Source organism: Notothenia coriiceps, unplaced genomic scaffold (assembly GCF_000735185.1).
Source record: "Notothenia coriiceps isolate Sejong01 unplaced genomic scaffold, NC01 NC01_scaffold00024667, whole genome shotgun sequence".
NCBI classification, from domain to species: Eukaryota; Metazoa; Chordata; class Actinopteri; order Perciformes; family Nototheniidae; genus Notothenia; species Notothenia coriiceps.
In genome coordinates this window covers 3,987,119-4,007,969 of record NW_011357368.1, presented here as the reverse complement: position 1 = coordinate 4,007,969, position 20,851 = coordinate 3,987,119, and the positions used below count along the sequence as shown (strand labels likewise).

The window sequence follows — 20,851 nt, the reverse complement described above, 5'->3', positions numbered from 1 at the left end:
CTGGTGTCCGTCAGCACATATGTGCCCATACCTATTTAAACATATTGCACTTTCCCTATTTAACCTTCTCGATTGCACTACACTGTAAACATTTCACCTCCCAACAACTCCTAACACAGCCTAATCACAATTGTTTCTGACTGTTCAACAGCTTCATTGACAGTGGAATAAAGGAAAACTTATACCTTACCTCGGAGGGCAGAAGCTATAGATCATCAAACTGTAAATTGAACAGTTCAAACAGTTCAAACAGTTCAAACTCTCTATACAGGATGTGTTTGGGGTCGCATGTGATTTTACGGCCGTGCTTTCTCACCATCTCCTCAAATATCTCCAGAAGAGAGGATGGTAGAAGCATGCCAATTATTTTTACAGCCCTTTTTATCAAGCTCTGGAGTTGTGATTTAGATTTAATTTCATTAAAATGTCCCCCTGTTAGGAATAATAAGGCTTCATTGAATAATTTGTTGCTATGGTGGAACACTTACAGCTGGACATCCAGTAGGTTACAGGTTTGGGCGGGCCTGGTGGCGGGTCACAGGACAGGACCAGAGGCAAGCCAGCGCTGACCGTCAATGGCTCCAGAATGTCCCTCGGCCACACAGGAGCTCCTACAAAAGGTAGATTTGTGAGCAGTTAATAAACTACCGTATAAGAATGTGTTTATGAGTTGAACCTACTGACATGTATTGCCTCTGGAGCTGGAACCTGACTTGGGTTATGGACCATAGACTCCATTGTTGTCCAAAAACGATTAAAGAGGCCCTATTATGCGTTTTTAGGGGGTTTCCCTTTCCTGTAGTATGTTATAAAGGTTTTTAGTGCATGTAAATGGTCTGCAAAGGCTTGAATCCCAAAGTTCCCTTGACTGGGACTTTACCTTCCCCACACTGCCCCCCTGCCTGAAACGTCTCCATTGGACTCCTTTGTTGACTTTTCGTAACACAGTGACATCACTATGTTACACTTGTGCTTCTATTGGCTAGCGCTCCACCACATTGCGCGTGATAGGCTAAGGAGCGGGTCATCTCTAAGCAGTTGACCAATCACAACAGAGCCGGCAAGCTACCAATCAGAGCAGACTGAGCTGTGTTTTAGACAGAGGTTGAAAAGAGGTGCTGCAGCACAGGCAGTAAGAGAAAAATAAAGACCTTATTGTACCTATGTAGTGTCATTTAATAACAGTAGGTCACTGTGCAGTGCAGCATATAAAGAAATAGCAACAAACAAATATTCCCTTACAGCCCCAATACTGATCTTACTGTATAGTCGTAGTCTGATTTTGTTGGAGTATGCAGATCCATACTCATTGGAGGCGATGCACTGATACTCGGCCTCGTACTGTTCTGGATTGTTCCAGGCATAGATGTCCAGCGTCCCTGAGCGCCTGCGCATCGATGTTTGAGAGTCACGTGCCACGTTCAAGTATTTCCCATTACGCCTCCATGAGAAACTTCAGGAAAGTGTAAAGAAAGACAGGAAAAAACAATGAAGTGTGTTGCAGATATAAATACCACAGTTCACTGGGCTATATAAGCTCTTACATAGGGTGAGGGTTTCCTTTGGCTTCACATTCTATGACCATGGTGTCCTTAGGGTCTACAATATGATCCTTCACTGACTGCCTTATGATGGTTGGGGGCTGCCTCACTGCAGACAGAGAAATAAATCAGCTCAGGGTATTAGAAATGTCAATGGTAATACAAGATAAATCACAAAATGCAATTTTAGTTACACACTCACCTTCCAGAGGGACGTCAAAACCCCAAACACTGTGCCATAGAAGCAGCAGCAGCGCTGGTTCGACCAGTCTCCCCATCTTTACAGAGCATGGAAACACAGGAACATTTACTTCACCAACTCTGCTGTTCACCACATGAATGAAAAAATAAGATATCTACTGTACAATACTTTCAAACGAATGTCAATACTGCGAAAATACACAATTTCTTACAACAAATATAAGCTCTTAATACTATCAGCATGTAAATAACGTTATCAAAAGTAAAATCACTCATTCTGAAGAAGAATTGATCCTCTGATAGTTGTTCCATTATATATGAATTCAAATTAAATTATTATAAAACATGCACAAAAGTGTGATGTTTACTGTTTTTTGTTGTGGTGTGAATATTTTAACTAATTAATGCAGTTTGTTAGTCGAGGCCCAAGGTCGATCTGACGAGTCTTGAGATGATTCATTGGAGAAAAAGAAGAGTAAAAAGGTTCTGCTACATAAATATGTATACTTTTTGTAATTTATTTCTAAGCTTTCTCTTTTTGTTACATATTGGATAATTGAATAAACATTGAGAGACAAACAGACAGAGGGGACATCACTATTAGGTGAACCTTCCAACACTTTGTGAAACATTTGAGTATGAGGCCATACAACAAAACAGTTGGAAATCAGTTGTTCAATATTTAATAATGTATTATATTTTATAAGCATTTTCACTGTTTTTGACCAAACTACATTTTTTAAACGTAGTGGAAAAGAAAAATAAAGTCCCATCAAATTAAAACACCACAGTACAAGTACCTTCAAAATGTAGAATGATTAAGTTAATGTACTTAATTATTTCCACCACTGACATCTCAACAACTTAAATCACACTGCTGTATCATATTATCTTAACACAGCTTGTCATCAACAGGAGTAAAAAGTGTCATATCATTCCTTTCACCATATTAATGCTGGTGGTAATATGCAATGAACCACAAGTCGTGTTAGAACAAAATGTTGTCAGTACCTACCTCTCTCATTCAAAGTCAAATCAGCGCTCTCTCCTCCCCATCTCTGTGGCTTCCCCAATGCAGCGATAAATCCAAATTATTCTTGTTTGTGCAGTATACCAATTAAAGCCTCAAAAATCAGGTCAAGAACCCTAGAGGAGTTGATACACTTCAGTAATAGAGTTTCTGTCACTGCCACTTACACTCATGCCTACCCAGCTTATGAATAATGAATGAGCGCCATACACCACCTACTCCTCACCCACATCCCTTCACTGTTCTGACCCTGCTCCCATGTCTGAACAATCCCTCTCAATCAAACACAGTCACAAAGTTTGTTCACACAGTTAACAAACTGAAGTCCTCAAGCTGTAAAAGTTAGGATTTATTAATTCCACAGTTAGGGACTTTTATATGATTTGTACTGAAAAGAGCATGGCTTTTCATTTCAGCCTGATGCATATCTATCGAAGCAACAAGAGCATTCTTGTTTGTTTTGATGACATCAAAATGTGGGCTTCATTGTTGACTGGAGAGAACTGGGGAACAGAGTATGAAAGCAATGTTTGTTTCTCTCATATTAACTTACATATGAGATATCTGGTGACAGTCACATGACTCCAGCGCAATAGCCCTGAAAAATGGAAGGACATCTTTCTAAACAAGTGTTTGACATTCTCTGATGGGAAATTACACATCTTAAACTCCCTTATCATACCTCCTGTATTTTGAATTTTCAATACCAATTAGGACCTAATCTATGTTTTGTAAGACATGTTACATCTTCACACACATACACATGCCTCAGAGGAGGTAAAGGTCATAGCTATTCGGCTGAGAAAGTCCTACAGAAGGAAAGCTGTTTTCTTTTCTAGAAACAGTGCCAAAGTCACAGGAGAAGCTTTTATAGTTAAACAAAAGCCTGCTTTCGACAGAGTCCCGACCTGTGTGGGCTCTCAGGCATCCACACGGGGCTGCTTATACAAACCCGCTGATGTGCTAAACAATAGCTTGGTGCTGGGGAAGGAGGGGGTATAAAATGAGATAGCTCTGCCTACAGATTAAATTAAGCTTGTCAACAAGATTTTTATTCTCAGGAAAAATATGATGCTCATTGGAAAGAGTGTCTGACCACTTGAGACGTGAATCATTAAGACTCTCATAGCTCTTCATCCTCTGGCCCTGATCCCCTCCTCCACAAGCTGACTTGACTCACAGGGAAAACAAAAGCAGAAGTGGCATGTTTAGCTTCTTGGCTCTCAGAATGGGCTTTTCCCCCCATACATTGGCCTGGCAGTGAGCAGTGATCAGTGCCATGCACCAGATTGCACAGTGAAGAGGCCGAGAGGCGGACAGAGCCAGCTCAGTGGTGACAAGAAGGTCTCTATGCTCGCGGGTCTCCTTTGGCACGTGTGCCCAGGGTTCGGCTAAAAGCAGATGGCATGTGGGAGGGAGAACTCGTCCGCACAAGCTGCCTGTTCAGACTCGGAGCACCTATCATTTGCACTTTGACGTCACTGCATCAGGAAGAGAACAAGAAGAGGCTGGAGAGACACTCCAGGACACTGTGCTACATTGAGTCATCACCACTGACACAGTCAAAACATTATTCTTTATCAAACTTGTGATTCAGACTTTATGGTTAGGTAGGAGTAAACCCAACCTTTATCTCAAAAAGCATCCTGTAAATAGAAGAAGTTGTGCTAGTGGAGACTGTGCTTAGTCACAACGTGTGAAGCTAAAGGCTAATTTCAACATGCTAACATGCTAATGTCTAGCAGGTAGGCCTACAGTATCATTTTTATTATGTTTACCATTTTTATTTAATGTGTTAGCATATCCACATTGCCAATAAAAACTAAAATAATTTGAGAGTGAGGGTAACTTCAGTGGTTTTGAAGCTATCTGGTCATAAATCAAAGTATTGGACACATTCAAATGTTGATATGATGGTGGAACTAATAAGGAAATGTAAAGGGTTTTTGAAAGCTATTCCCATTCATCTTGAGACAAATAAGGTTTTCTGATTCCCATGAGGAAATGAATGTCTAAAAAAGGTTTAATCTTTTCAGTCACAACCACAAACATCCAACTTGTGGTGACGCTACAGGAAATTCAGTCCAATTCATCATTTGAGGATTATGATATAATAATTTTGATCACAATCCATTACATTCATGTAGATATTTCAGTCTGGACAAAAGTGGTGAACTAATCAATGACATAAATCGTCAGCCCAGATTATCATAAGACTGATTTTGTTTCTTAACATTATTAAGCAAGATACGTAGTTCACAAAGTCAAATGCACTCACACCCCCTGAATTGTTAATGTTCAATAACAACCTATCCTACTTTTAATTTAGTTGGACATTTAATTTGAACTTTCACTTCCATATCCTCAGAGGAGGAAACAGTCATAGCCATTCAGCTGAGAAAAGCCTACAGGAGGAATGCAGTTTTTTTTTTCTTCTAGAAACAGTGCTAAAGTGATGCAAATGTATGCCAGTCGTCTCAATGTCAGGTGTTGGAGCTTAACAATCGTGTGCTCACTCTCATACAAATCTGCTGATGGAGTTGTGGACACATCCCACTTCTCAACCCAGACTATGACATCATTAAAACCTGGACTTCCACTGATAGCCGTCTTGAGCGACAGCTGCAAGAAATAACTCACTCCTTTGCATGGCGTCAGATTCAATGCTACTCTAAAATGCTTTGATCCACTTCAATACTTATTGCTTTATATCCTAAAACAATTGTAATTAACATGCAGAATGTAGTAATTGTTTGGGGTCCTACCTTTGAGTGAAGTTTAAGTGTTTTCTCTGCTCCTTGATCCCTTTTTCCACTTGTTGCAGTGAAAGCAGACTCCTACTCTCTTCTCATCTTGTCACAGTAGATTCACATCATCATCATCATCATCATCATCACCTGTTCCAGCCGCTCTGTTGTTTGTGTCCCACCATCAGTTTAAAGCAGGTGACTGGCGGGACAACAGAGACTCACGTGGCCCAAGCTCGGGTCACAGGGCCTGAGCCTATAATAATAAAACCATTGTGAAATCCACACAGAAATATAACGTCATCTCCACAATGATGGGGAAAAAAATGAAACTGGTGAAATGTAATGCACTAGTTGGTGGATCAGGTTTAGATCGACTGCAGCTTGCTAAGAGAAAATTTCTTCTCTCTTTTTTTTGTTGTGCTTTTTTGCACTTGTGCTGTTGATTTACAGAGTGTGTTAGGGGGTGGGTTACTGACCTTGTATCTCCACTCTGGCTGGCACGAACGCACACGCTCTCACACAAAGCGTTTCTGTCTGGAACAAAGTCCGTCCATTGTTGACAGGGAGGGCACAGCTTCCACACACATGGAGTAGATTTAACCCGTCACATTCAAATGATTGGATGACTTCTCCCTCATTGATAAAATCGTACATTATTAGCCAAGACCACGGTGACGAAGGGTTGAGTATTCAAAATGTGATGATGGTTTCAAGCATTTAGTAAAGGAAAACATTTTTAATAACAATGAAAAGGGTCTTCATAAATATCAATTTATTTTTAAATAAATACTCATATGCCAAAAGCACAATCACATCAAACATAAGCTGTAATGTTACATGAAAATGTATAGTTTATAGCTAATATTACATTCCACAACACTAATAAGTGCACCATTAATAATGGAATATTGAATTATTTCACATGTGCATGTTAAACAGACCTTTGTTAAAAAGTGCATACAGATATATATATATTTTTTAATTGTGCATATTTGTTCTGTGTGTCTATCTCAACAAGTCGTCAAAAACATTATACATATTTAAGTGAGATTTGTTCTCAATTGTTCACTTTGATTTGTCTTCAGTAAATGAATATTAGGAAATAGACAAGACAGTGAAGACATATTGTGATACAAAAACGTTGGCAAATGTGACGAGGCTTCCCTGTTCCTTTGGAGGTTGTCTTATAAACTTGAAACATTCCTTATACAAAATATGTTTGTTCAGTCAACTTCAAAGCTAAGTTGTACTACTGATCAGTATATATTAACTTAATACAATTTGTCTAAATAGCTGGCTTTGTAACAGTGAGTTCAGCACATGTTATACGTTTTACAGAATCTTATTTGTTACAGTGTACCGTGCACCAGGTCCTTATTCAGAATTCTTATCAGAATTCTCTGAGTTTTTATCAGCTTTGGTACTTAAAACAGATAAAGTAATTATCGTAGGTGTCCTTAATATTCATGTTGACGATGATAAAAATAGCCTTACTGTTGCATTTAACTCTATATTAGATTCTGTTGGTTTCTGTCAGAGTGTAAATAAACCAACCCACTGCTATAATCACACTCTCGACCTTGTTCTGACTTATGGTATTGAAATTGAGCAACTATTAGTCGAACCGCATAATCCTGCTTTATCCGACCATTTCTTAGTAACTTTTGAAGTACTGTTACTAGACTACAAAGCATTAGTCAAAAGCTCCTGCAGCAGAAACCTATCTGTTAGTGCTATAGCCAAATTTAAGGAAGAGATTCCACCAATACTTAACTCGATAGCATGTCTGCATGTAAGGGAGGAAACTTATACAAAATGTACACCACCCCAAATTGATCATGTTGTTGATAGTGCTACAGATGCGCTGCGAATAAAATTAGACTCTGTTGCTCCGTTGAAAAAGAAGAAAATAAAACAACATAGATTAGCTCCATGGCATAATGCCGAAACCCGCAAAATAAAGCAAAAGTCGAGACAACTTGAAAGGATATGGCGTTCCACTAAACTTGAAGAATCTCGTTTAATTTGGCATATTACTCTCAATGAATATAAGAAAGCACTGCGTAAAGCGAGAGCAGCCTNTAGGGCATTGCGTTCCAAGATGCAGGGTTGTTGGTTGTTCCTAGAGTCTCTAAAAGTACAATGGGAGCCAGAGCCTTTTCTTATCAAGCTCCACTTTTGTGGAATCAGCTTCCAGTTTGTGTTCGTGCGGCAGACACCCTATCCGTTTTTAAGAGTGCGCTTAAGACCTTCCTTTTTGATAAAGCTTATAGTTTGGGCTGATTAGATTCAGCCCCTAGTTTTGCTGATATAGGCTTAGTTTGTCGGGGGACATCTTACTTCTTCCTTCTCTCTGTCTATACCTGTGTACTCTCATGTTCCGATTAACCCAGCTTCCCCAAATTTCTTTCTTTTTGGTGTCTATATACGCCGGGATCCGGAGTCATGGATGATCCTACGGTCCTGTGTCATGGATCGCGAGTCCTGGATCTTGAGTCGTGGCTGGGGGCCTGGATCATAAGTCCTGGATGGATATCCTCGTGGATTCATCTTCCTATTATACACACATGAATTTCCAAACATTTGGACTACCTATGTTGCAAATGTATTATTTTTTCAATTTACACACGGCATCTATTGCACGTCTGTCCGTCCTGGGAGAGGGATCCCTCCTCTGTTGCTCTCCCTGAGGTTTCTCCCATTTTTCCCTTTAAACTGTGGAGTTTTCTCCGGAAGTTTTTCCTTGTACGATGTGAGGGTCTAAGGACAGAGGGTGTCGTATTGTCATACTGATATTCTGTACAAACTGTGAAGTCCACTGAGACAAATGTAACATTTGTGATATTGGGCTATATAAATAAACATTGATTGATTGACATTGATTGATTTACAGAAAAATGCCTAAGACAAAAAGGTGTGTGTAGGAAAACCCCTTTTTGCAGTGCTGATAGATAGAAAATAGAGTTGAGACATAAAGATATGACAACAGTTTCATGTACACTTATGAAATGTATAGATTTGGAAACTCATTACTGAGGTAATAAATCAAGTGTGAAGTCATTTATCATAGACTTCTATATAACCAGACTACTTTTTTTAACTAGTCGCCCCCTGCTGGTCATTATAAAGAATGCAGGTGTAAGGCACTGCAATGTCTTCACTTTCCGGACCCGGACGTTGCCACTAAGTCTGCACACATTTTCTGTGCATTTCACTCAAAATCACCTAATGCTTGTGTTAAAAGGAGAAAAAACTAAATTCAATAGGCTCCATTTTCTACAAACCATGAATATTTGCACAATATTGAGCAGCCATTTAACTAAAAGTAGTTGAAATATCAGTCTGGCCAAAAGTGGTGAACAAAGTTGCAGACTGACATTTCCCTGGTGCTAACGTGGCTAAAACGACCTTTGTGTTGAAGCAACACATTTGAGGTCTTGAACAAATTGAATCAGTACATCAGGGTGGTTGTTTGTTTGTATGTCCATCTGTGCATAGGTTACGCATCATTGTAGACATACCCTATACTGTACCTACTCACACCCATCTCTGCTTCATCTCCCAGGCCCTCTCATTCATCCAGTCCTTAGTTTTGCTAGCAGCTGAACGCTCCGCCCCGAGCACCAAACAGAGCTGCGCCAGTTTGGGCTGGTTTCTCTCCAGGTAGTTGTGGGTGTCTCTCCGCAGCTGGTCCAAGGCTTGAGGCCGGCTCTCATCCAGGGACACCATAGCACTTAACATGGGGTTGAAGCGGAAGTACACGTCTGGAGCTAGCAGATCGTCCAAAAGGGTGTGGACCCCCTCGGTGTCAGTAGCACTGCTGATCAGGTTGCTGATTTTGGCCCTCAGGCTGGTGGAGGTGGCCGGTCCCCTCTTGACATTATCAAAGCGGCCGGTGCCAAGGGACAGCACACACTGGAAGGGCTGGTTGGGCCACAATAGACGGCTCTCGTGGATAGCCAAGGCACAGGGGTTGTTCAGGATTATTCCTCCATCCTATGAATACATACAGAATCAAAAAGTGTACAGGACAAGTTTTCGAAAATGGGCATAGCTCCCACTTAACGTCAAATGAGGTTAAGGATCTTAAATGATGCATGTACTTAAAGCTTGCATTGAAACAGATACCAAAGAACAATGTAATAATGCTAGGAAAAGTATTGTTGTTTAAAAGGGAAAGAAGGTTCTGCCCCCCCACCCTACCTAAAGTATTGTTTTCCCTTATCACACATTTACCACAAATATTCTCTATCGTTAGTTGTATCATTTTGAGACTTTCAAAGAAATCCTGAACAAAATAATGCAGAACTACAACAGTTTCCTACCTGGTGAATGTCACTTTGTAAAGGAAACTCCTGGAAGTATCCTGGGGCAGCTGATGAAGCTCTCACTGCCTCCCACATCTGGCAGGCTGAGCCTCCTGCATAGCGGCTGAGAGAGCCTGGTTTGTGATTGTAGTTGCGGAATATGAAGGCCTTCGGACTTGTACCCCAGTTTACCACTGCACTGACTGCTGAAACCTGAAAGATGTCAATAATATAATGTGTAAAAATAAAATCTAAACTTGTGCGAACTGCAACTTTAAGCAAAACAAATCCTGTTAAAAAAAGTACAGAGGCTGTGGCTCAATGGATAGTGTGATGGATAGCAAGTTCGAGTCCCACTGCAGTCAGCATGTCGTTGTGTCCCTGGGCAAGACACTTCACCCCAAATTGCTCCTGTGGGGATTGTCCACAATACTGAATGTATATAAGTCTCTTTGGATAAAAGCGACATGTAATATAATGTTAAATGTTTTCTGTTACTCACAGTAGTGGGCTTTGCTTTAGCATTTTAGGCAACATTAATCCAACATTAAATCATCAGTGCTTTCATGGTAAATTTGTCAAATGAATCAAATCCACCACCATGGTGATTGCATTGTCTTACCTTGGGACTCAACTCATCTCTGGCCGTTTCGATAAGTATTCTAGTTCCCATCTTTTCTCTAATCAGGATAAAAACAGAGCATTCAGACATGGTTGTGTTCTTTTTTTAATATGTTGATCATTTACTTAACTCACTGCAGTGTTTATGTTATTAACATATATTCATTGAATACCGTAGTATTTTCTCCCAGGTCTCAGTGTTGTAATAAGAGTGACTCCATCCCATCTTCACGGTGCCAACAAGCCGGTTCTGCCGAAACACTTCAGAGCCAAAACGTTGGTACATTTCAGAACACTCCTCCAGAGAGAAATGAGCCAGACCCAGCATGAAGGCCAGAACAGCACCTTAGGTAAAGACATGCAGAGAACACCAGTGAGATACGCGCTGAAGAACTGAGATGCTGTAAGAACAGCATAATGTTGGTATTTCTGATGTTTGTTACCTGTGCTCACTCCACAGATGTAGTCAAACAGTTCGTGGATCTTCCTGCCTGTCTCAGCCTCCAGTATCTTTAATACCTGCAAAGGCACCACACCTCTGGAAAAAGACAACATATTACATGTATTATATAAAGATTAATGAGTTGAAAAGGTAGAGTATGTATACAAGTACAAGATCGAGACCATCTTAAAGAGTGCTCTGGGTTATAATAAAACAATTAATTGATTAATCGATACTAGACAAACAAATATTTTATACATACTGTATATCACTGTTTGTTAGATGAAACACACAATTTGAAGACTTGATGGAAATGTTGTTATTATGTTATGGTGTTTTTTGGACATAAAAAAAGAATTACTCCAACCTATTATTGAGAAGTACACTAAGGGATTTCTAGATACTTAAAATAATCGTACATTGCTGTTCTGGTACTGATCACTCTGTAATGTGACAGGGCCCTCATTCATTAGAAATCTTTCATTTGTTTACCTTGTGCCACCACCATCAATTGAGAGCACTCTGATGCCACGACCTTTGACTGGATCCATGTAGCCGATTAGCGCCATGCTTTCTCTCAAGGCGCTCTGAAGCTCTTCATTATCTCTGAAGGTCCGTCTTTTCCTCAACAATGTGACTGCAATTTTCTCCTGGAAAACGGACACAAACCTTATTAATTTACTGAGGTCAAACTATGATTGTTAAACATTTGTAAATGTGATTGCTTTACTTCCAACACACCTTCCACATTACAGCTTTGCATGATGGGTAACAGATGAGGTGTTCATTGAGTGCGGCCAAGCAGGAAGTAAGATCTTCTGGAGATGAAGTCTGGGTCAGAGTGCCAATAAACCTTTGTGCCATTTCCTCTGCCTGCCTCCGACTCAGGACAAACTGAGAACATGCGACCAGAGATTAAACTCATGTACATGTTTGGTTTATTTGTAGCTTCTGTAACAGCACCAGCAATGCGATACAACTTAAAGAAGGGCATGTCAGAGCATGATATTTGAAACACAGTGTGCAGCTTTTTAGACAACAATTCCTTTTTTGTATATGTTCACTAACTGAAACATGTCACCTCAGCTTACCTTTTGATTCATCATTGGCTGCGGTGAAGTCATAGCAGGTCTGGGTTTACAAGTCTGAGTCAAAGAACCCAGAAAGTCAGGGATGGCACTTGTGGGATGTCGAAGGTAGTTTAAAAAGGAAGCAGTCTTTGGTCTTTCAGACGTAGCAGAGCCAGGATCCAATGGCGTTATGAGATTACTTTCAATGTCCTCATCCTCACCCATTCTACTTTGACCAAAGAAAAACTGATTGATATAACCGCCTGTTTGGGAGTAGTTCTCCCCAAAGTTGGTGGTATTAGTGCTGCTGTGGAAAAGGCCTCCAGTTTCATCGATGGCAGGCTCGTCTGGCACCAGTTGTGACAAAGCACTTTGAGTTTGTGAGGTAGACTGTTTTGAAAAGGGTTCTTTATAAGTGCTTTTCTGCTGCACAGAAATGTGTTCTCTCCTATACAGATCATGGTCTTCTTTTCCGGTAACCTTGGCACCAAAATAAGTATTGATGTGTCTTGCATAGTGTTGGTAGCTCTCCTCCCAGCTGCTGGAGACACTGGTTGGTTCCACTGTTGCCTGATTAGTACCTGATTGGACTTGAGGAATTTCAGCTTCCTTAGACTCTTTGATGGAAGGGTTTTGCATTTGTCTCTTGTTCAGCCTCTTGTTCGCCCTAGTGGAAGACATGGTTTCCAAATTGTCCTGCATTTGAGCTTTTGCAGGAAATACTGAGTTAATGTGACTAGCAACGTAACTGTAGCTCTCACCAAATGTGGTTGCCAAAGAACTGATATGAAATAGTTGCAGTCCAGAGTAGTCCTGTGTGGAAGGACTTGTTCCTGAGCTTTCCTGTGTGTCTGTGCTTTTTATGGGCTGCGTTGTGTCTTTGCCCTCCGATATATTTCGCTCTCTGGTCGCCCGTTGACTTATACCACGCCTCTGTGATCCGCCAAGATGTTCTGGAGTAATGGCAACAAGGCTGTCATTTTCAGCCAAAGGTTCAACATCCTTTCGCTTGAAATAAATGTTAATGTGTCTGGACAATCTTTTAAATGATTGACCAAAACGTCCTCCCAGTGAACTCAAAAGAAAACTCTTCTGAGTTTCTTCCAGGATCCCAATTGGAGCTTCAGGTTTAAATGTATTCCTATTGGAAGATGAGTAAAAACGCACAACCTGGAGATGATTAAGTTCTTTGGTAAAATCTCTGAGGAAGTTGTTAGAGGCAGAGCTTGTATCACTGTGGATTACATTTTTTAAAGTAGTTATTTTTGTGAATCTTGATGGATGCAGATGTGTCAGCAGTGAATATCTGTGTAGGTCAAGGCCGGGCGGTGTTCTAGCGAGACAATGGTACTTTCTAAGAAGGCTCATTAGGTACCTACTTTTGCAGTATGATCTCAAAGTCTTGTTCACAGAACTCGAACAAAAGTTGGTGCCGAGGTAGCGGCCCATGTTTGACCTGGTGCCCAGCAATCAATCAAATGTCACTCTTGAGCTTGCATTGATTTATATTGTAGCATTGTTTTTTACAGGAATCTAGGGAAAAACACAAAACAGAAGCATTAGAAAAAGTCTACAGCCATAATAGCAGCACTATGACACTATATTGCATCTGCTAATGTCAGTATTCTAACAAGCTCCATTACAATAACAATGACAATCTAGCATGTTGATTTTCAGAAGGTTTAATGTTTTCCATGTTCACAATCTCAGTTTAGCCTGTAAGCATGCTAACATTTGCTAATTAGCATTAAACAAATTACTGCTGACGCTGATAATTGAAATTGAATGTGTTGGTCCTTAATAAAAAAATCTAATAACAGTTAATACCATTCATGCTTAGGGGAACATACATTCCTGAATATGTCATGATCCAAACATTGCAGAGACAGTTCAATAACAACAAAAAATGTCTTCTTGCTGGTGGCGCTAAATTAAAGTTTGGGGATCACTTTATGCATTCTCCATGTAAAACTACATGTACAATAACTTAATTCCAATAATGTATAAAGAACATGATATTTCAACAAATGAATGAGCTTGTAAAAGCACACACTTCAGATAATAACATTGGTAATTGTTTTATATCTTTTATTGTGTGTTTTCAGGGTGAGCTGATTGTCTACAAACATTATGTTACACTATAACCTTGCACTTGCAGCTTTTTCTTAGAACTGTGTCCCATTATAAATGTAACATGAAACCTAAGAGCAAATAAATCAGTGAACATGACATGTAAACAACTCTCTCCCTTCTGCCCATTTATCGACTATGTCTGCAATGTGATATGAAAATGTACTGTAAGAACACAGATAAACGATCAGTATATGAGTGAACACCATGACTATAAAATAAAGTGCATTAAATACAAGTTTGGTGGTGCCTTCCCAAGCTTGGCAATGCACATACATCTATATTGTTTCCACTTAAGTAGGTTAAGGTCATGAACCAAAGTAGCTTAGCGACTCTAACCTTGACAAGAAATGAAAGATAAAGGCTCACACTGAAGATTTACCTGAAATGCAGTAGCAAGTTCTTCTGTATTCACATTCCTCTTCAAGCAAATCTATGTTTTTTCTAAATCCAGCACACCACTTTTGACAAACAGTGAGAACCACGATGTCTTCTTTGTTTTGATTCTCATTGAAACGTTCTGCCTTGCAATGCTTTAATCCTATTGGTTGAACTGGGCTGGGGGGCGGACTAGCATGACCAATGAGCTGTTAGTCCGCACAGGCTTTATGTCACGTGCTGTCACTGTTGACTGCAAGCGTGGAAGCACAGGCCTAAGATTAGGGAGGGCTGACAGTTCAAGGGTCTCAGTCAGTCTGATGATGTTATTGGCGTCTTACGTCAGAACACACACCCCTTAGAGCTGGATACAGGCCACAACATGTGATACAAAAGAATAACAAGTCTGTAGTGGTTTTTAATAAAGTGCATAATGTTTTAGATTAGCCTACAACCTAAAAAGTAGAGTTGAAACTATGGGAACTTACATTTAGCTTACTGTGCTTTCCCAAAGCCGAGTATTAAATCAGAAGTTATAAGTAGTTATAGCCATTCATTTGTAAATGAAGAATTACAACAAAATTACATTTCCATAACAACACTGTTAGCCCATTGTTATTCTGTTTCCCCAACTGTAATAAGAACATAACTGTACCCTGCAGTTATTGTTGGACTAATATATGTATTTTATTATTATGTATGTTTCAATATCCTGTGCACAGTATACAGATAATTATCCAGTGATTTGCAGCTTGCAAAACAAATTTGAATCGTTTAGAATGCTGTTGTGGAAAAGATAACACAATGGAAAATGTATTTAAATCAAACGTGTCTGCCTTATAGCATAGATATTGTTCGTCAACATTACAACTCATTTAACCTTTGATTGCATATGCTGTTATGCATTGCAAACTCACGGTGATAAACCAAAAACAATTTGTACCTTCTATGCCAATCTTGCTGTAAGGATGTAAAAGTCCCTGCTGTGGGACTAATAGAGGATTTCTGATCTGAACACCTTTTGAACTGGTCAAATGTTATCTGGACAATAAGCATGCCTGCCGCTTACCACAATTCCTGAGAAACAATTTCACTCTTATGGCTTGTATATATTATTTCAGACTGACAATGACATCTAGTGGCAGCTTCCTGACATTTCGGTTCTCTATCTGCTTGAAACCGACTGACCTAAGAGGCTGTGTGAAACAGAAAATGTGTCTCAATTTGCTTCAGCGATTTTTCTCTGTTCTGTAGAAGAACAATTCTCTCCACCGTCATGTTTTCTATGCTGTCAATATACCAATGTTCATTTTAGAAGGTTGAGTTACAAAGCGCAGATTTTTGGAGGATGAGAACACAAGTTTGAATAACTGATAGTTAGATTGTGTCAACCTTTCTTTAATTAGTTGTATTCTTTATTGTCATATTTCTCTGGATACAGATGCAATGCTTAACATAATAGCCTGTAGAACTATGTTTTTCTTTGTTGTTTTCAAATATAAACATCTATTACGGTTGTAAATTCGTAAATGTTTTCATCATGGATGAAAGTATGTTTAATTAAACAAACAGTGTTACAAGTCATATGATGTTGCATTGGCTTCACGACACACACTTTCAATAAAAAGGCACCAAATATTTCCCTTCATCAAAGAACAGTCTTAAACATTTACAGTTAGGTTTGTGATACAATGATGGTTTAAGAGGACAAACCATATTGTATTTATCCAGTTCTTCTTTAGGATCAATTAAATATATAAATACACTTTATTTTTTCTGTGCTCTGGAGCCATTATTTTTTCTTCTCACAGCGTCCTGTTTGGCACTCCTCCCCACGTCCAGTCCACTTTAAGCGATTTCTGGCAAAGGCTTCATAGCAGATTTCCGCTAAGGGCCTCACAGGTGACCACATCAAGAAGCGACCCACCCAGCCTAAGCCCGATGCATTGTACATGACTGAAAACGCTGGGACTCCACGGTGAATCTGCCAAAACAAAAAAGGTTAGCCAGACGGCATAACACTAGATTTATACTAATCTGCAACAACAAAGAAAGCCATTTGAACATAAGCTTACCTTGTCGTTCTCATCAATCACATGCATTTCCTCCATGGCCATCTCGTAGCTGACACCTTTGTATTTCCCTCCATCATAGTCTGGCAGGGAGATATCGATGAAATCTACTTTCTCAGGCCTGTTTGTCTGCATAAACTTAAGGAACCAGATCTCTTTGACGCATAAGGGACATTGCCCATCATACAGCACCTGAAACAGAGTAGGCAATATATGACAACAGCGTTTATTGTTTTTAGTTTCATTCTTTCATTCAAGTGTACATTGGCTAATAATGGAGAAATTGATTTCCAGCTGGTAGAGGTTGAATTCCCTCTTTTGTAACTTACTGCTTTCAGGGAAAACAATACTTTTGAAAAACGATATCACTATGTTACCCAGTCCAGGTTCATAGTATGTACTACAAAGCATTTTAGCCATCTTTGTTTTAGAAGGGATCCTATTACTGCTTGACAACCAATGCTATAAGGGGAACAATGAATCCTACTTGGAAAACTGTACACTCCCTGAACCCAACAGAACATTTAAACACAATAAGAGATGAAAATAGATATATCACAAATATAAAATAGTTATATTTCGCTAAATCAGATGATAACTTTTACTAAGGACATAATCAAGAACACTAAAGGTAGGACACTTGTAAATAAAGGAAAATGTAAACCCTGATAGCTTTCCATCAGTAACACATTATGACACATGACATAACAGGGTTCTAGCCAAAATGATGAAAGCAGAGTATGACTCAGTAGGTCATCATTCAGGTTGGTGATTGTTGGAGTGAGTTATTAGAAAGCTGCGCTATATTTAGCATTATGTAACGCTGAAACTTTATATTTCCACTTGTATTAACGAGTCACGGCTGTCACTTCTGACGTGTGTAGCTGGGTCTTGTATTTCTGATGACCCCTAAGGAACATGACATGTCACTGTAAACTATTGCCGCTCAGCTAAAGTTAATACGGTTTCACGGGACAGGACGCGCTGCTGCTGGGCTCTGCACGTGCCGGTGCTCCAGATTCAAAACTTTTATAAAGGTGACAAGCTTCAGATACTGAGGTGACGTTTGGCTTTTGCTCAATTTATTTTGAACATGTCGTTTCTCTGCTGGTGTTAAAGCTATATGTATGGGCTTAGATATGTCTCATAATTATTTGTGTGAACATAAAAACAATGTGTGTGTAAATATGTGATTTGTAAATGTAAAACACCATCCACAAATGCATTTAAAAGATTTGCAAACTCACAAATAAATTTGCAAATGTAAAACGGATCTGCAAATACGCCAAATATTTTTACAAATAAAAAAAAAGATCTTTGAATATGTCTTTAACATTTACAACTTTCGATCTGGCATTTGTGAATCTATTTTGTATTTGTCGACCAAAAATGCGCTTGTGGAGCTCACACAGGGTATATGCAGGAATCCTGAAGTCAAATTTAATACCTTTTAAGACCTTTTTTAAGACCCTTTCCATACATTTTAAGACCTCATCGCAACTTTGAGTTCTAACCGGTTACATTGGCAACACACTTTACCTCACATTTACTACATTGATTGTAAGATAGCAAAACTAAACAGAGTGCAGACAGACTACTGAAGCCTCCTTTCCACATGAACTTCAACCTCTCTGTGAAGGTCAGGTTTAATGCAGTATGCTGCTTTTTTGCTTCTGTAGACTCTGTGCTCTTTCATTCCAGTAAAACTCCTCAGAAAACATTAGAAACCAGTATTTGACCAATAAACAAAACAATTGACAAAACTTTGAACTATGAAATATGTTAAACTTTGGTGAGCTTCAGCGGGGTAATGCCATATAGGAGCTCCCTCACAAATACCCAGGGGTTAAATTGGGCTGGGGCTGTCCGGGGCTAAGCCCTGGCACATAAGACGATGCTCTGACGTCATCACCCTCACACATTTGTCGTATGTTTGCAAAAAAGGATATATATGTTAAGACTTTTCTCGTTCTTAATATAGACTATATTTAGGGTCTATATGTGTTGACTTTACTTTAAAATAGCAGATCTCTGTGACCGGATATAGTTTGGCTTAGACCCCGACCCCACGAGGACGCATACGGTAAAACGCATACGCAAGCGCAAAAAAGGCTTCCGTTCACACGCATTCGATTCATTAACGTGTCCGTTCACACTAGACCGCTGGAAATGCTGGAAATGATGTAGTACATATGTCAGGCCTTTAATTGGCGCTGCCGCCCGAAATACACCAAAAGTAGCGAAGAAGACCCATGGTTGCCATGGTTGCCCTTCTGTTTATTCTCCGCGGTGGACGGCGTGTTCTCCTGCTGTTTCTCTCTCCGGTAGTCCACAGCAGATGAAAAACACCCACCTCTCCGCCTCTTCCAAGGAACGAGGGGACCGTGCGGCAGAGTTTCCGTAAAAAATTGTTTGCGCCGGTCAACATGTCCGTTAAAGTTTAAATCTTCCGTAAGAAATTAGGAAAGTGCCGGTCAGAGGTCTTCTTTGTTATTTATTGAGCTTTAAAACAAATTGATAACGACTCTGTTCTCTGTATAATAATATAATAATATTTAATAAACGGTGACTGCCTCTCTTTTTCTCCCCCTCTTCTGACAGCCCAGCAGCAGCAGGAGACGTGGGGAGAGGGAGGCGGGCTCTTTCATCGTTATCAGAAAATGATCATATAGGGCACACACGGAGCCGTTGGACCCCCAGAGCGTTGCGTATGCCGGTCTACCCACCTTGGGACCCGTTACCGTAGTCGTTTATTAAAATGCATAAATAAATAAATGTTAACTGGTAAAATAAGATATAAATGAACCACAAAAATAAAATAAATTAGCCTACATTTATTTATTATTGGCTATGGTAGGTTATTGGAAATGTTCACATACTTATTTGATTAATAAAATGCAAACCGATCTTTTTCATATGGGTGTTTAGAGTTGTACCCCCTATTGTCTCTAGTAATTGGGGGGCTCAAAGTGCACCAGATTGAAGCATTTTACTTTAAAATGTTCAAATAAATCTTCCCTCGGACCACCCTAGAGGAGGTGAAGTCCACCCACCAATTAAAACATGTCTATGCAATACTAAATACATTTGAAGCCTTTTTATATAAGCTGTCCACCATGTCAATACGTTTATCTTTTTGTAGTGTATTGGTCTTTTGTAGAGGTTTTTCATTGCCAGCTAAAATCTTGCCTAGGGCAGCAAATTGGTCAGAACCAGCCCTGGTGTCATCCCCACAGCACCCCCCATTTGAAACATGTTGCCACGGCTATGAGCACTGAATGTTTAAGCTCTTATAAAAGAAGACCCTTCATTCATTAATGCTTGTGTTTTTTCTGTACAGTAATATAATAACAAAGAGAGAAGCTTACCTTGACACCTGCGGGCTTAGAGCTGAAGGTGCGATGCTGAATTCTGCAGAGTGCAGGAGCCACTCTTACTGTTGAGTTTAAATAACTTGGTAATCTGGTTAAACATGCTCTCATCGGGGAACCATGTGCAAACACACGGAACCTACCAAACCACATCATCGAACTTGCTTTGACAACTACTGGCTACAAATTAAGCTGCTTTATCTAACTGTACCAGACAGTAAGTTAGCTAACAATAGCTAATGTAGCCAACTATGCATGTGTTACACAACAAGCAATTGTGCAACAGAGGTCAAACGCTGATGTTGTTCAGAACAAACGCTCATAAGTATATTTCACTTCCTCACATTTACCTATTTGGTGAGAGAAAGTTAAATGTAATCCAAAATGTTAATCAATGTTGGGAGCAGCAACAGACCATGCAGCAGACCAGGGGGCTTGTGTCTGAAGAGGCGTGGTCAGCTCTACGTCACTTCTGGGTATTAATCTGCTGCGAGAGGTCCCACTCTGCTGCTTTTTCCTAAGCCATGTCAGTGGAACAAAGGTGAACTCCTACCCAAAAACAATTACTCACAGGAGATATTGTTTATTGTCTAATTGAAGATATATAACATAAAGGGGCATCTGTTTATTAGCTTGTGATGTATGAGAATGTCCTTATTTGCCAAATATACACTTATTTTCATCATCCTTCTTCTGAATAAACTGACACAGGAAAGTGGGGCTTTCTTTATATATAATTGGCTAAATGGGTATCTAATGTAACATCTAATTCAATATGAGCACATTATCATTTTAATGAAGACACAAGACACCTTATTTTGTAAGTATTCAACGACCACAAGTCCCACAAGGCTCTGACGGCACATCTGTTGCTGAGGCTCAAGGGAGTTATGTTGTTCTTGAATGCTAAAAAAATAATTTTTTACTCCAGGAGGGTT

General features: G+C 39.7%; 3 protein-coding genes across 7 annotated transcripts in view; all 3 read right to left on the bottom strand.

Annotated features, from left to right (window-relative positions):
• nfascb (neurofascin homolog (chicken) b) overlaps nt 1–5,816 on the bottom strand; it is a 21,827-nt gene extending 16,011 nt beyond the window's left edge. Inside the window, exons 1-6 of one of the 4 annotated variants that reach the window (XM_010782505.1) lie at nt 3,326–3,370; nt 2,758–2,806; nt 1,744–1,819; nt 1,545–1,650; nt 1,263–1,453; nt 489–611 (exon numbers count right to left, since the gene is read on the bottom strand). In XM_010782505.1, the coding sequence (XP_010780807.1) occupies nt 489–611; nt 1,263–1,453; nt 1,545–1,650; nt 1,744–1,819; nt 2,758–2,766 (505 nt within the window). In that variant the 5' untranslated portion in view covers nt 2,767–2,806; nt 3,326–3,370. Of the gene's footprint in view, nt 1–488; nt 612–1,262; nt 1,454–1,544; nt 1,651–1,743; nt 1,820–2,757; nt 3,070–3,325; nt 3,371–5,537 lie in introns of those variants that run through there. The other 3 variants (XM_010782506.1, XM_010782508.1, XM_010782504.1) reach the window with 3 other exon arrangements.
• Nucleotides 5,817–8,344: 2,528 nt separating this feature from the next.
• LOC104955230 (calcium-independent phospholipase A2-gamma-like) lies at nt 8,345–14,787 on the bottom strand. Of its 2 annotated transcripts, none has more exons than XM_010782502.1 (9): nt 14,475–14,787; nt 11,984–13,495; nt 11,634–11,786; nt 11,385–11,542; nt 10,894–10,988; nt 10,624–10,795; nt 10,452–10,509; nt 9,848–10,042; nt 8,345–9,518 (listed from the first exon to the last, which is right to left on the bottom strand). In XM_010782502.1, the coding sequence occupies exons 2-9, from the start codon at nt 13,409–13,411 to the stop codon at nt 9,060–9,062; spliced, it is 2,718 nt and encodes a 905-aa protein (XP_010780804.1). In that variant the 5' UTR covers nt 13,412–13,495; nt 14,475–14,787; the 3' UTR covers nt 8,345–9,059. The 2 variants fall into 2 exon arrangements, with proteins under 2 accessions (XP_010780804.1, XP_010780805.1); XM_010782503.1 differs by having other exon boundaries at nt 13,342–13,495.
• Nucleotides 14,788–15,852: 1,065 nt separating this feature from the next.
• LOC104955229 (uncharacterized protein At5g50100, mitochondrial-like) lies at nt 15,853–20,370 on the bottom strand. The gene is made up of 3 exons (XM_010782501.1): nt 19,911–20,370; nt 16,546–16,734; nt 15,853–16,454 (listed from the first exon to the last, which is right to left on the bottom strand). The coding sequence occupies exons 1-3, from the start codon at nt 20,067–20,069 to the stop codon at nt 16,263–16,265; spliced, it is 540 nt and encodes a 179-aa protein (XP_010780803.1). The 5' UTR covers nt 20,070–20,370; the 3' UTR covers nt 15,853–16,262.
• Between the last annotated feature and the right edge of the window lie 481 nt (nt 20,371–20,851).

Coding starts and splice junctions, on each gene's coding strand:
- LOC104955230 (XM_010782502.1), bottom strand. CDS start 13,411: ATGGGCCGCTACCTCGGCACCAACTTTTGTTCGAGTTCTGTGAACAAG. Junction 10,989..11,384: donor ATTGATGGTGGTGGCACAAG/GTAAACAAATGA, acceptor GTCTTTTTCCAG/AGGTGTGGTGCCTTTGCAGG. Junction 10,043..10,451: donor GAGATGAGTTGAGTCCCAAG/GTAAGACAATGC, acceptor GACATCTTTCAG/GTTTCAGCAGTCAGTGCAGT.
- LOC104955229 (XM_010782501.1), bottom strand. CDS start 20,069: ATGATGTGGTTTGGTAGGTTCCGTGTGTTTGCACATGGTTCCCCGATG. Junction 16,735..19,910: donor CTAAGCCCGCAGGTGTCAAG/GTAAGCTTCTCT, acceptor ACTCTGTTTCAG/GTGCTGTATGATGGGCAATG. Junction 16,455..16,545: donor TGATTGATGAGAACGACAAG/GTAAGCTTATGT, acceptor TTGTTTTGGCAG/ATTCACCGTGGAGTCCCAGC.